This window comes from Pocillopora damicornis, chromosome 8, assembly GCF_964200805.1.
Source record: "Pocillopora damicornis chromosome 8, jaPocDami1.2, whole genome shotgun sequence".
NCBI lineage: Eukaryota > Metazoa > Cnidaria > Anthozoa > Scleractinia > Pocilloporidae > Pocillopora > Pocillopora damicornis.
In genome coordinates this window covers 11591493-11604788 of record NC_142677.1, presented here as the reverse complement: position 1 = coordinate 11604788, position 13296 = coordinate 11591493, and the positions used below count along the sequence as shown (strand labels likewise).

Below are 13296 nucleotides of genomic sequence, written 5' to 3'. Positions count from 1 at the left end.
CCCCTCCCCCTCCCCCTCCCCCTCCCCCCGAGGCAATGAGACTGGTTGCTAAAAATTCTTTTGAAATGCTATTGCAGTCGGGTTGTAGGAAGTGGAGAAGGACAAGATTTTTTCAGCTGCTGCGTCATAAGGTGGTTAAATTTTTTTGCCATGATGAGAAGTTTGAACACTGTCACAGACGAGGGTAACCTCGGGTCAATAATCTTTAATTTCACCGAGATAAGCCGAAATCATCCTGCATGGACGATTCTGCTCTCAACAAGGCGCAATGCTTCTCGTTTTACCAAGGCTTTTCAACTCTTTGAGGATCAAGCGAGAAGAATTGAAAATGCTGAAATTTTTAGTCGGCCTGCGATTTGTTGTTAAATTGAACATTTTGTTTCTGTGTTGGAGACGAGCAACTGAAAAACCCAGTGTCGAGGAGTGAAATTCGTTCTGGTAGCACATGAATTTAAAAGTAGCGAGGACGTGGTGGGCGAAACAACAAGCCTTTGAATTTTGCTTAGTAGTTTACTGTATATTTTACTACATATTTGGGACACGATAGTCATTTAAATTCCCTATAATTTGAAAAAATGCGCCAAGCTCGGAAAACCACCGGGCCATGTTACAACTAATCTCTTTTTATCGACTACGAAAGGTTAAACTTTGTATTTATAGAAAAAAAGCTGTTAGTTGTTGAAAAATTAAATCTCAGTTCGTTCGATCTCCGACTATTATTGTGATTGGAATAAATTCCTCACCACTTCCAATTATTTGTTTTAAATAATTTCAAATTCTGGACTTATTTTGCTTTTTTTGGACTTCGACACGTATTGAATATATTTCGGTAATGTGACAAACGTCTTAATTCAGAGGAAAATTGAGTTACTAAATGATTTTGGGATACACCTAGAAACGCATTCATAAAATCCCAAATCTAACAAGGAAAAGTTTGGGAAAAGTCACTATGTAGCACTTAACTACTTACAACAGTGCTCCCAGTTGCCGCAACAAATAAACTTTGAAGGATACTGTACAAATCAATACAAGTTATAACTATCTCCTACATCATGTTCGCAACTCACCAAACAATACTTAGAGTTAATAAACCCCCACGGTCCTAAACCTTCATTATATCATTATCGTAGATCGGGCTTTTATCGATATCTTGAGCAGCTATATCAAAAAGGGAAGATTCTACTTGAACGTCACTGTTGGCATAGATGTGGGTATCCTCCGTGTTTTCTTCAGCAGCGCTTTGGATATTGTCTTGATTAACATATATCGCCTCCGGATTGGCAGGAGCCGGCTCTTTGTTTGGATCATTATTGTTGTCTTGAATCGTAGCATAAATGTCGTCAGTGCTGTCCTGATGACCTTGCCCAATGGTGATGTGGCCACGGGAATCATGTCTTTCGGGTTGTTGCTTGTCATCAATTGAGCTATCATGTATAACAGCCAAATAGCCATTGCCATCTTCATCGGAGGGTTTTGTATCAGTTTTAGGTTTACCATTGGGATGACTCTCTTTGTCATTTCCTGGGACATGTACGGAATTGTTGACGTCAGGGGAGCCTTTCCAGTCTTTCACCTTCTCAGAAGTGATGTAGTCATAGTTGTCGTCGTTTCGGTCATCCACACACGTTCCCCCATCAGTCGGTGTCTGGACAGTTCCTCGTTGGAGCGCCAGGCTCTCTGTAAGACTACCAGACAACCTTTTGGCTTCAGAGTTTCCATCGTGTTGGACAAGGAGGTACCCAAAGCTATCTTCGTCGTTGCTCTTTGATATTTCACTAAGTTCGATAGCTTTGTCATTTTGAGATTTTTGGATTTCAGGAACAGCTCTGGGTCCAAATGTTACTATCCTCGGTGGCAACTTCGGGGTCAGAGACATACGTTTCGGATCACCGGCCTTGTTCTGACCTCCAAAGCGCTCGCCAGCTTCTTTTCCCTCTTCTTGATTTTTTATCTCTTTTGGCTGAGAGTCCACAGGCAAAAGATACTGTGACTCGTATGCGTCTTCACGAGGAGGAATTCCATTAGCAGCCAATTCTGACGTCTCGAATGGTTTACCAGAACCAAACACCACAAGGTACCCATGGTCGTACTCATTTTGTGGCCCTCCGCCATCCAAGGTTCCATTAGCAGATTTTAGGTTCTGGCTTATTTCGATTTTCTCCCCTTTCCCAGAATCCACTTCTGTCATTTCTTCCCGGAGGTTAGCGTAGGTGTCAGCCTTGGCACCCTTTAAGCTCATGTACATTTTCCTCTTGACTTCTATCCCATTTTTCTCCGGTTGATCACCAGGAGAGTCTTTTATTGTTGGGCCGTCGCCAATTATTTGAATATACGAGTCTTCCTCTTTATCGCTGACTTTTATTTCGTTTCCTATGTTGATTCCGTGAATGGACCTCTCGTCTTCTGCCACTGTTGTAGAGCAGCCAAATGAAGTTTCCTTCAAGTCTACATCCTCACTGACAATCCATGGTGCGTAGGCATTAGAACTGGTAAGGCGCTTCCAAGGATCACTTCTATTAGAACCTGAAGTGTCTTTGTTGGAGAATATCAAAGGTTGTTCAGTAACCTCAAGTCTGCAGAAATCTTTCCATCCTTTAGAAATACTGTTTACACGGTTACGCAATTTTGCTAGCCAAATAGTAACGCTGACGATCAACACCAAGAGCAGCGCTAACACACATAGAAGAACCAGTAACGCTATGAAAATTAGGTTTTCGTCGATCAAAGTCCCCCAAAAAGTACACAGGCATTTTGCCATCCTAGAAAGAAAAATATCATAAAGAATAAAGAACACATTTTTTTGTCAAATGTACTCTAGTGTAAGGACCCTCCCCCCCCCCCCCCCAGTCCTTCCCTCTTCGCGGTCTCTGCATGCACTAGTTATAGAAGAAATTCTCGTTCGACATGTTCAGACTATACCTCTGACTCAAGGACAGGCGTTACAAATCACCCACACTCTAGAAGAGGGGTTTAATTTCGTTCCGTACGGTCCCAGAGCGTGCGAGACCATGATCGATGCCCTCATTGTACTTTTAAGGGGATATACTTCGACTTATACTAAGGAGCCCAGACTCCTGACCAAATGTGGTTTCTCCTGAATTCGGAGAATCTGAACGGTAGAATTCCGAATAGATTGTTTTGGTGGAGATTAACAGAAACGCAGGTATGTCCATTTAGGATCCAAAAGTGCAGCCTATCTAACGGTCATCCGATGGGAAACTACTGTAGATATTATTTGAAAATTGAGCCCCTCATCGTGATTTGATCAATCAAAATAATCGAAGAGATGGCTTTGAGTGCGCAACAGCAATGTTTGTTTGATTTTTTCCTGCCGTTCTAAATGGCTGCTATCTGCTTTCCTTTTCTAATTGGCTTAAACCACGCTTGACCTCTTGTTCGACGAACGAGCAGCGGCGTCTTTGTGTTGTAAAACATTCCATTTTAATCGGTTTGACTTTTTGATGAAAGGCAATTATACGCAATGGTCACGTTTCATGTATTTGTTTGCATGGTCTATTCGTTTGCAAAAGTGTTGCCTTCTCAGGTTTAATCCTTTAATCAAAACTCACGAATGACCTCTAAAGTCACCGTCCTCACTCGTGTAAAGTCCTCTTGAGATGATCATCAGGGCATACTTGCTGTGTTAACTAAGCTACGTCGCCTCGTTTCGGAAGCATCATATAAAATTAAACCTCATGGAATTTGTAATTCTTGACTTAAACGCAACAATGACCCCAAACGTCACTATTTTTGATTGTGTAATACACTGCTGAAGTGATTGTAACGGTGCAAATGCCTTTTCTCACGTCTTTAGCACTTTTCTGAAATAGCATAGAACATTGCTTGACTAATAACGAGAATTTTAATTCCAGAGTAGACTGAATACAGGGAATAAAAACTAAAACAACATAAGAAAGAAAGTTTGTCTTTCATTTATGCTGCGATTCAGTCAAATTTAAACTGAAAGTATTTGCGCTCTCAAGGAAGCTTTGGTATTTTAAGCTTAAAATCCACTGATACAACAGGTAACGCCATATGACGTTTTCTGAATTCGTCATGCCAGTCCTGAAAGCTGTTTAGCTTAAATGAAGTCATCGTCGGCTTTGTAAAAATCGCACGGCTTTCACGTCAAATTTAAACACCCACCTCCATGCACGATCAAAAATATTTGGCTGACCTGTTGGCAAGCGCATGTCCGAATTATGAAAATGATTCAGAATGAATTTTATGCCTAATTTTTCTTAACAAGGCGTTGCATCATAGTCGATCCACATGTACAAAACTTCAGCACTTCAAACGGGCTGTTTTCTTTGTTAGTATCTCGCTATATGTATACGTGTGCAAATCATGTTTTTTTGTTTACCAAACCTTCTTCCTGCTCGTACATACCAGAGTATAATTTTTGTTAGCCGCACTTCTAAGACTTTTAGGGACCGCGTGTTTGATCGATGAAGGTCCATCATACATCTCTGCCAATCGAGTATGGCATAAAGGAGCTTTCTGGGCAAACGATTTTAGCCTCCCAACTATGTGACGCTCTCAAAATGTCACCGACGTATCTCATTTCCGTGTCTCTCAAAGCCGGTGAAAAATGAAATGAATCCTTCATACATGAAGAACTTACCTTACCTTGTAGTCGGATCAAATTATTTCAAGCCCGTTTTCCGAAGGATTTCATGCAGCTTTTAAAATCGAATCGTACGTTCCTTTGTCTGCTAATGACTTTCAGACGATCGACTCAGTAACAACTGTCGTCGAAACAAGAAACCTGATCACAACAACTCGACGAGGTCACCGCTGGTTGAAAACGTCATCAATCAATCTAGATAGCCGGGGTCTTAGCTAAGAATGAAGAATCATCGCCCGAAGGGAACGAGCAAAAATAGCCATGGGAACGTAAGAAAGGAAATTGAAAGAAAAGGAAGTATTAGTGCGATATCGTCACTCCTTCACGCATCAGTTTTTCCGCATATATTAAAAAGACAATTTTGCCTCGTTTTAATCGTTTGTCGACGGTTTTTTTTGTTTTTTTGTTTGAACTGTAAGCATTAAAAGCCCTCTTCATTGGTAAATCAGTCGTTCTATACACAAAATTATGTCGAAGATCAGGGTCTACTACGACACGCATATTTCAATCCCACTCCAAGAACTCGATTTAATTATGAGCAATTGGCAAGTTTCTCCGCCTTCGCAAATGATAACAAAATTCCAGCAAAATTGTCTTCACCCTTCGGACGTTAATTGAATTTCATGCAATACGAACAAGAAGTTATTTTAATTGCGAACAATGAGTCACCAGCTGCATTCCTTGATGAAGAATGAGTCAGAGGGGTAGAGCCAGGGGGAAGGGGGGGGGGGGGCGGGGGCACAGTTTAAAATTTTCACGCACCTTAGGTGAAATGTTTAGTATCCCTGCCCTACATTATCTACGTTTATCAGCGGAATCGTTTTCATGCAAAAAGAATGACATGAAAATGGTCGAGATCGATACCATATTCTTCGGATTTGCGCTTTGTCACCATCTGGAATTATTGGCTTTGTATTTAGGAACCGGTCTTTATTTATCACCAGTGGGGAAGTGGGGGTGGGTGTGCAGATGATATTTGTTGTGACAACGAAGCATTTACATGTTCCCCCCTTATTTTTTGTGTGTGTTTTTTTGACCCCGCCATAAGGTGGTGGAAGATTTCATGACTCCCCCCTCCCTCCTCTCTCAAAGCCACCACAAAAAACCAGTGTTATTATCTGCTTCCTAACCCACATGTCCATAGGTTGAAGGTTTATAATACGAATCTGCTCTTTGTTGTAACAATATACGGATTCAAACGGTATCTACAAAAAAAAAAACAACAACGAGTATGCTGGCAGTTAAACACAAAAATAAAAGATCTATCAGATAGGGAAAACAGTCTTCTAAGAAACGAGAATTAGGGAGGAGAACAAAGCATCACAAAATCCATCATAAACAACAGTTTCTGCTTAGCAACATTAGGTAGTTTAACATACAAGTAGCTCATGTATACTTTGCTCGGCCCTGAAAGTAGTAGCGATAGGCATCACACCTAGGCAATTTCGATTCCTTGGACAATAAAAACCTTTTTGTCGTACCTTTGTTTTGAGCTGCGAAGTTAGGAGGGCAAATTCTTTGAATTTAATGCAAATTTGTGGAGGCGAGATAAGGGCCTAATTAGAAGCCTCCAAACAATATCACTAGGTGTTACCTTTCCGTATTCCGCTCGGTGTTTCACTTCAGTATTAACCCGAGGTAAATCTGCGGCTATCATAGTAAACTTAACCAATGTCGGGCTTCTTGTTGCCGACAAGGGGTGCTTAAGAAATTTAGTCTTGCTGTGACGTGTTTTTATTCACTGGAAAAAAGGCAGAGTCTTCCTTAAATTAAAACAAACTAAGAGCAAGTAGAAATCTCAAGTTCCTTTTAAGTTTAATCATTTAGAGAAACCAGCGGTAATTAGATAACGACGTAATATGTGATAACACAGTCTAGAGACTGTACGATTTTACGCTGCTATCTGCGTTGATGTACATACCGTAAGATTTTAAGCCGTTAACTATCGGCGTAAAATCTCTCAGTATGTATATATACAGACTGCAAAAATTTACGCCGTTAGTTACTGGCATAAAATTTTACTTATACACATTACCGATTTTACGCTATAACTTAAGGCGTAATTTCTTTCACTCAGTAATGCGTATACTATAAGATTTTACATTAGTAACTAACGGCGTAATTTCTTCCAGTCGGTGATGTGTATACTGTAAGATTTTACGCCAGTAACTAACGGCGTAATTTCTTCCAGTCGGTGATGTATACACTGTAGGATTTTACGCCAGTAACTAACGGCGTAATTTCTTCCAGTCGGTGACACATATAATGTAAATTTTACGCCAGTAATATAATTTCATTGTATTAATTTATTTTAATCAATCTACCGACGCAAATAGTGGCGTAAAATCTTACAATCTATAAACTGTGTTTTTCACATATTACGCCGTTATATATATTCCCATCTCTACACTCTGCTATACCTGAGTTTTAGCGTGCAGTTCAAATCGTAAACATGCCCGAGACTCAAGAAAACAAAAGAGCTTGGGTCAGTTACATTTTCCCAGCAAACATGATATTTTATCTAGAAACAGACTGCGACACTTTCCACGTGCATTTCTGGTCAGGTAAGTGTCGTGTCACGCATTCGAATTATTCATCGACAGCGTACATTGATTACACCTTATTAAGGCAGTACAGCTACAGCGTCAACTAACATTTCAAATTACTTGTGCGCTCCATGGCTTAAAGACGCATTGAGTTATTCACAAACGTAGCGGAGATTTCGCAAAGTTCACCACGCAGATTTTATATTTCTCACTTTCGCTACTTGTTTTTATTATTATTTGGCAGGCTGCAATCCACACCTATGGTGAACTGACCGATTCCAATCTTCTGGCTTATGGAGTTTTCTGCAGGGATTCTCGTTTCGCAAATCACAGATTTACAGATTTCTATTTTGCAAATCATAAGCATATTTCCATTTCGCAAATTACAGATTTCTATTTTGTAAATCATTAGCATATATTCATTTCGCAAATTACAGATTTCTATTTTGTAAATCATTAGCATATTTTCATTTCGCAAATTACAGATTTCTATTTTGAAAATCATTGACATATTTTACAGATACAAATTACAAATTACAGATTTCTATTTTGCAAATCATTAGCATATTTCCATTTCGCAAATTACAGATTTCCACTTCATTTCGTTTAGTTTCGTTTCGCAAATTACAGTAAGCCGAAGAAAGCACTATAAGGTCTACGTCGGACAAGGACTCGATCTGCCATTAAATCGGACGAGGAGGCTATCCAAGAGTTATTAGAAGGGGAAACCCAAGAGTCTGTGGTGTATGATGTTCTGAAGACGGTAAACGGAGGCTGCCAAGGTAGACCAAAGAAGCGCAGGGGTCTAGTGTTGTTAAAGTGGCGATTCCGCTCCGTCTTAAGGATCAGTTGCATTGAAGAGCACGTCATTGCTTTGAAATTCCGAAGATGGTTTGGGTACAAGAGAACAATGTGTGACTAAGCTTTCATACTACACTTTATCACTTTCCTAAGCCCTCCAAAATTGCCAGCATGCATGTACTAATTTTATGCCCCTCTGGGAAGCTCTTCCCCAGTCTTCTGTCTTCTTGGTTCTAAGACGTATGATTCATTCGGTAAATATGGCACTTTTGGAGGTGATTCCCCGTAGCGTAGTTGCTTAAGAAATTCATAAAAACGATGCTTTAGTAGTCTTTGCCCTTATACAAAGGTCTAAGAACGATGGGAACCCCTAACTATGCTTACAGATTACGGAAAAAACGTGACAAGGTTTTAAGAGATTTAGAGCCGAGGAAGATTTTAAACCTTCTTTACCAAGAAGAGGTTTTCGAATTGGAAGACATGGAGGAAGTGAAAGCGGGGGGAGCGAGAAATAAACAAGCCAACATATTGTTGGATAAAATACTCCTTTCGGGGGATGAAAATATTGCTACGTTTGTGAACGCTTTAGAGGGAACTCAACTACATCTTTACAAGTTACTTCAAAATCCTGTTCCCGGAGAAGAACTGGCAGAAGGAGGTTTGTGTTCATTATTTGAATATTTTGCAAAGATTTTCACTTTGCAGAAAGTGGAAACGTTGACTAAATGTTTATCAGGGTTAATGTACGACTTTTGTCACGTTGAGTTCAAAGGTTTGCCTCTAGGATAGCAGGGAGTGAAAATGTCGCCTCTCGAGGGACAGGAATGGAAAATGAAGACCAATGAGTAATGTTCGCCTGTGTTGCGACGCATAAAGGACCCTGGTCAGCATCTAGTTGCAATGTTACACGATTTCTGGGGAATGTGCAATCTTACTCACGGTGATGATATTTCTTGGGGCAAAATTTGGTAAAATTTCCGCTCAGCCCCTTACTACATTATGCATTCAGTTCTTGAATAGAGAAAAAAATGACAAAAACAATACAATATGCTATTGAGAAAACATATTTGTTTAACAATAGTATGGGGCTGTGCGGAAATTTTTACCCAAAATTTCACCATAGAATTGCATCCCAATCAAGAAAAGTATGCTGTGATAAAACCAAAATATGTACACCCAAACAGAAACTTTTTTCCTTCTGAATTCTGGTCACAATCAGTATTTGAAAACAGTGGGGAGACAGGCAGCAGCTATATTCCAATGCTAATATGGTCTTTGAAAATTATGCAGATGAACTGAATGCATCTCTTCTGGTAATCAGTTTTAACCTTAACCACTACTTATGGGGCTCAGAGAAATGACATGTGTCAAGACATGGTTGTTTGGTGTGTCAAATCTAGGGAGTCATTTGACGAGAGCAGTTTTCTTCATCACCACAGGAGTACTGAGTGTTTCTTGTGACTGTACCCAGCCTTTTAGTATCATGGGCTTTCACTGATACAATTATTCGCCATTCCTCTTCCCCCTTTGTCCTTTGATACAATATTTTATTATCCTTTGATACAATATTTTATTATCCTTTGATACAATATTTTATTATCCTTTGATACAATATTTTATTATCCTTTAATAAAATTTTCTATGCCCTCACCCTCGTCACCTTTATGCAATTTATGGCCCAAAAGGTTTTCCATCAAGTCACTCAATCTCACTCTCACCACCCCTGTTTCCTTAAAAAAAGAAAGCTGTGAGTTTTGGGTGGGTTAATCAACCTTTTCAACCCTGGATTTGTTTCCCATATCATAACAGTGGAACTTCCTTTCAGGGGACACCTCTAAGACTAGGGTAAATGTCCCCTAAATAAAGCTTTTCCCAAAGGAGAGGTTCCACTGTTTGTTAGAGATTAGTTGGTCAGTGGCTTACTAGTGACTGGCCATCTTTGTAAGTTACTTTTGGACAGTTACTCTAACTTTTAATTTTTTTTATGTTGCAGATCGGAGGGTAAATCAAATTACAGGACAGCTTCACATGACTTCATTGAATACCCACCATGAATACCCCAATTACACTAACAAAGGTCTATATATATATAATATATATATCTCTACAGGCATATACACCTTAAGAGTTAGGATATAATATGTACAGATATTTTGTGATTTGAGCAGTATTTATCCAAGTCAGGTAGATGCTAGGAAAGATATGAGCAGTGAGAAAAATATCCACCTGTATTTTATGTTTAAAACATCAAATTAGGGATTTGTTGTTCCACTGTTATTTTCATTTTTTAGCGTTGTAGATTTAGCTTCTCATTTAATAACAGAAGAAAACATGACACAGACCAATCCATGAAACTATTCTTTACAACCAACAAATAAATATGATGTACATAAAACTTTATTGCTTAAGAGTCTGTCTAAAAGATCTAAGCATGGATTGTTCAGTGAGGCCATGTTGTTGCTCTGCATTCTGTCCATATCTTTTTTCTGTTCAGTATGGTCATACTGTGGTATATTTTACATGCTCTTTTTGTTGATTAGGGTAAAATGGTAGTAGAATGATCAAATCTTAATATCATGTGAACTCTTCTTTGGGATAATCTCTGATACTTTTGAGCCTAAAAATAGTTATGCTCTTACAAAGTTATTGTGAAATGTTGGACAATGGCAGTGAAAATAATGGGAAACTGACTCTAGATGCCTGACAAGTTCAATTTAAGAAAGGGCTCTTGTGCTGTCTGCCAGAATAAATATGACAGAGTAGACATTATGCATAAATACCATGTGGTCACATTATGTATACATGAAATTATGTGAGTTAATTACAATTGTTGGTTTTATTAAAAGGATTGTATAAATCTCTAGGCTCTGAGATGCTTGTAGGCACCAATGCTGTGAATTCACACTATCTCATTGTATAATATTTTCATCCTACATGTTCTTGATAATTACAATATCACAGTGTATTATTTGGTAATTGTAAGAACTCTCCAAAAAGCCCCGCTAGATGTATTTATTTGTTTAATTTATTTTGTTACAGCTCTTAGTCCAACAAGAATGGTCCCTGCAAAGATTGGCAACACTGAGATGGGAGCTGCCTATTCTCACACTTCTGATGCACATCTTGTAGAACCACCTCCAGATGAAATTTTCAGCTTTGTGAAACCAATAGATTGGAAGAAAATACCACCTCACATCCATCCAGATTCAGAGGCAGTGTACCCTATGACATCAAAGCCCAAAGGAATTGCATTGATCATTAATAACGAGATCTTCCCTGATAATCCTGAAAAGACAGAAAAAGAGAAACAAAAAGAAAAATTAGAAGTCCGCCAAGGCTCTGACGAGGACGTCAAATCACTTGAAAAGTTGTATGAGGCTCTGGATTTCAAAGTGAGGACTGAAAGAAACAAGAAAAGAAAAGAGATTTTGGAGATCTTAGATGATGTGTCTCATCAGGATCACTCGCAGTACGATTGCTTTGTTTTATGGCTGATGAGCCATGGCCAGAATGGATTATTCTATGGCTCAGATGGAGAGACTGTCCCAATTGAGACTGTGCGGGACTTTTTCAGTGGTGCAAACTGCCCATCATTAAAAGGCAAGCCAAAGGTCATTTTCATCCAGGCTTGTAGAGGCCAAGAAAGGGAAAAAGGTGTGGTAGCTGATGCCCCAAATTCACCAGCCCCTCAATCACCACAACCTTCAACAAATGATGATTTGTCAGGCAGCACTAATAGTGAAGTTACTGACAAAGGTTTTACTTTTCACATCAAAGAAACCATTGCTAATCATGCTGATATTCTGATAGCTAATTCAACCCTCAGTGGTCATGCAGCATTCCGAAATCCCAAGTCGGGAAGCCGCTTTGTACGCTGTGTTGTGGAGGTCTTTCAAGAAAAAGCTGGCTATGAGGATATTCTGGGCATGCTCACAGAGGTTAACAACAGGGTCAGTAGAATGGGTGAAATCAATGAAAAACAAGTGTCAGAACCAACATCAACCTTGAGAAAGAAGCTTTACTTTTGGCCTGGATTGTAGCAGATGTATAGGGGTTACAGCTGTTAGGCAGTTTTGTAGACATTCCTTGATCCTTAGTTGAAGGAGCATTATGCTTCACAATCAGAAACACTCTTACATGTATCTCCAAGTGTCTTAGAGTACTGTGTGCATGAAACTATAACACAGATCACATTTCAAGATCCCAAAGAGCAGCTAATCCTTACAAAAATTGTCATCAATTTTTCCATAAACTAAACTTAAGAGGCCATCACCTAGATTTGTGTTCTAACCTTAAATAACTGGCTGCTTTCCTGTGGAAAATGTATAAAACCAAAGAGGGAAGTACAAACCATAGAGAAACATGGCAAAGATTAATATGGATGCAGACAAAGAAGCTAGACAAGTTAAGTGTAATTTTTCAGGATGGACAAACCATTATGGAGCCTTTTTGATGAATAGAATTCTGCATATTGGCAGAAGGATAGAGTAGCTGACATCTTATTTAGGGGCATAAAAGTCTGGGCTTTTAAAGTTGGCTTTCTACATGTACATTCCAAAGTGTCTGTTGGCACACTACAAATATTTTACAATTGTAGAGCTGTTAAGTCTCCAGTATTTAGTATGAGACTCACATGAAGTAGTGTAATCTTAGGCTCTTAGGCTGAAACTACAATCCCTCACACATTAAAGGTTTCTGAAATTAATAAACTTTTGAGTTTGGATCAACAAACTGCTGCATTAGTTATCAATTATCTTTCTACAGTAGATGGATATTTATCCTCGTTCCCTTTGTACTCACTTTGCACTCTTTCCAAAGGTAGAAACTCTTGTGCAGAGCCATGCACTGTTACACCCTCTGGTCAGTGCATTTAATGACTATTGCACATGCTCACATGCTGACCACAGACTGCAGGTAAAGTGGAATCTCTCCACAAATGTTCAGAATAAAATAATACAGGTCTTACAATTTTCTCCGGGGGAGTATGACTCCTCACCCCCCCCCCCTCCCTTAGAAAGGTAATGCCCTCTTCTTCACACTTGACAAGTATGAGGATGTAAATCTCACTCAGCAATGATCTCAAAATTTTGTAAATTTGTCACTCAAGGATGTGGTCCTCAAGTTACAAACTACATGCAGATGATCTGCATCTAGTTTGTTGCAGAATACTGTTCTGGTTTCATGGAAAGTTGTAGTGTGCTAAAAGAATTAAACAATTTGGTAAGAAGAACATCTTTTAATTTTGTTTGGGAGAATTCAGTGGATGCTCAGAAACAATGTTTCTGCCCATTTGTTTAAAACTTTATCAAAAGGATTGGAACT

At 39.2% G+C, this 13296-nt stretch overlaps 2 protein-coding genes across 4 annotated transcripts; one reads left to right on the top strand and one right to left on the bottom strand.

Moving 5' to 3' along the window:
* Positions 1-496: 496 nt before the first annotated feature.
* LOC113682566 (uncharacterized) lies at positions 497-4976 on the bottom strand. Of its 3 annotated transcripts, none has more exons than XM_089181111.1 (2): positions 4625-4976; positions 497-2759 (listed from the first exon to the last, which is right to left on the bottom strand). In XM_089181111.1, exon 2 carries the CDS (start codon positions 2756-2758, stop codon positions 1103-1105), a length of 1656 nt encoding a protein of 551 aa, XP_089037237.1. In that variant the 5' UTR covers position 2759; positions 4625-4976; the 3' UTR covers positions 497-1102. The 3 variants fall into 3 exon arrangements, with proteins under 3 accessions (XP_089037237.1, XP_089037238.1, XP_089037236.1); XM_089181112.1 differs by having other exon boundaries at positions 4630-4975; XM_089181110.1 differs by lacking the exon at positions 4625-4976 and adding an exon at positions 4390-4578.
* A 2242-nt stretch (positions 4977-7218) lies between these two features.
* LOC113682548 (caspase-3) lies at positions 7219-12705 on the top strand. The gene is made up of 3 exons (XM_027199708.2): positions 7219-8632; positions 9968-10051; positions 11014-12705. The coding sequence occupies exons 1-3, from the start codon at positions 8335-8337 to the stop codon at positions 12012-12014; spliced, it is 1383 nt and encodes a 460-aa protein (XP_027055509.2). The 5' UTR covers positions 7219-8334; the 3' UTR covers positions 12015-12705.
* The last annotated feature ends 591 nt before the right edge of the window (positions 12706-13296 follow it).

Excerpts from the sequence above, each read along its gene's own strand:
- LOC113682548 (XM_027199708.2), top strand. The coding sequence starts at position 8,335 with ATGGGAACCCCTAACTATGCTTACAGATTACGGAAAAAACGTGACAAG. Across the intron at positions 8,633-9,967 it reads AGAAGAACTGGCAGAAGGAG|ATCGGAGGGTAAATCAAATT; the intron begins GTTTGTGTTCAT and ends TTTATGTTGCAG. Across the intron at positions 10,052-11,013 it reads CCCCAATTACACTAACAAAG|CTCTTAGTCCAACAAGAATG; the intron begins GTCTATATATAT and ends ATTTTGTTACAG.
- LOC113682566 (XM_089181110.1), bottom strand. The coding sequence starts at position 4,463 with ATGATGGACCTTCATCGATCAAACACGCGGTCCCTAAAAGTCTTAGAA. Across the intron at positions 2,760-4,389 it reads CTAACAAAAATTATACTCTG|GATGGCAAAATGCCTGTGTA; the intron begins GTATGTACGAGC and ends TTTTCTTTCTAG.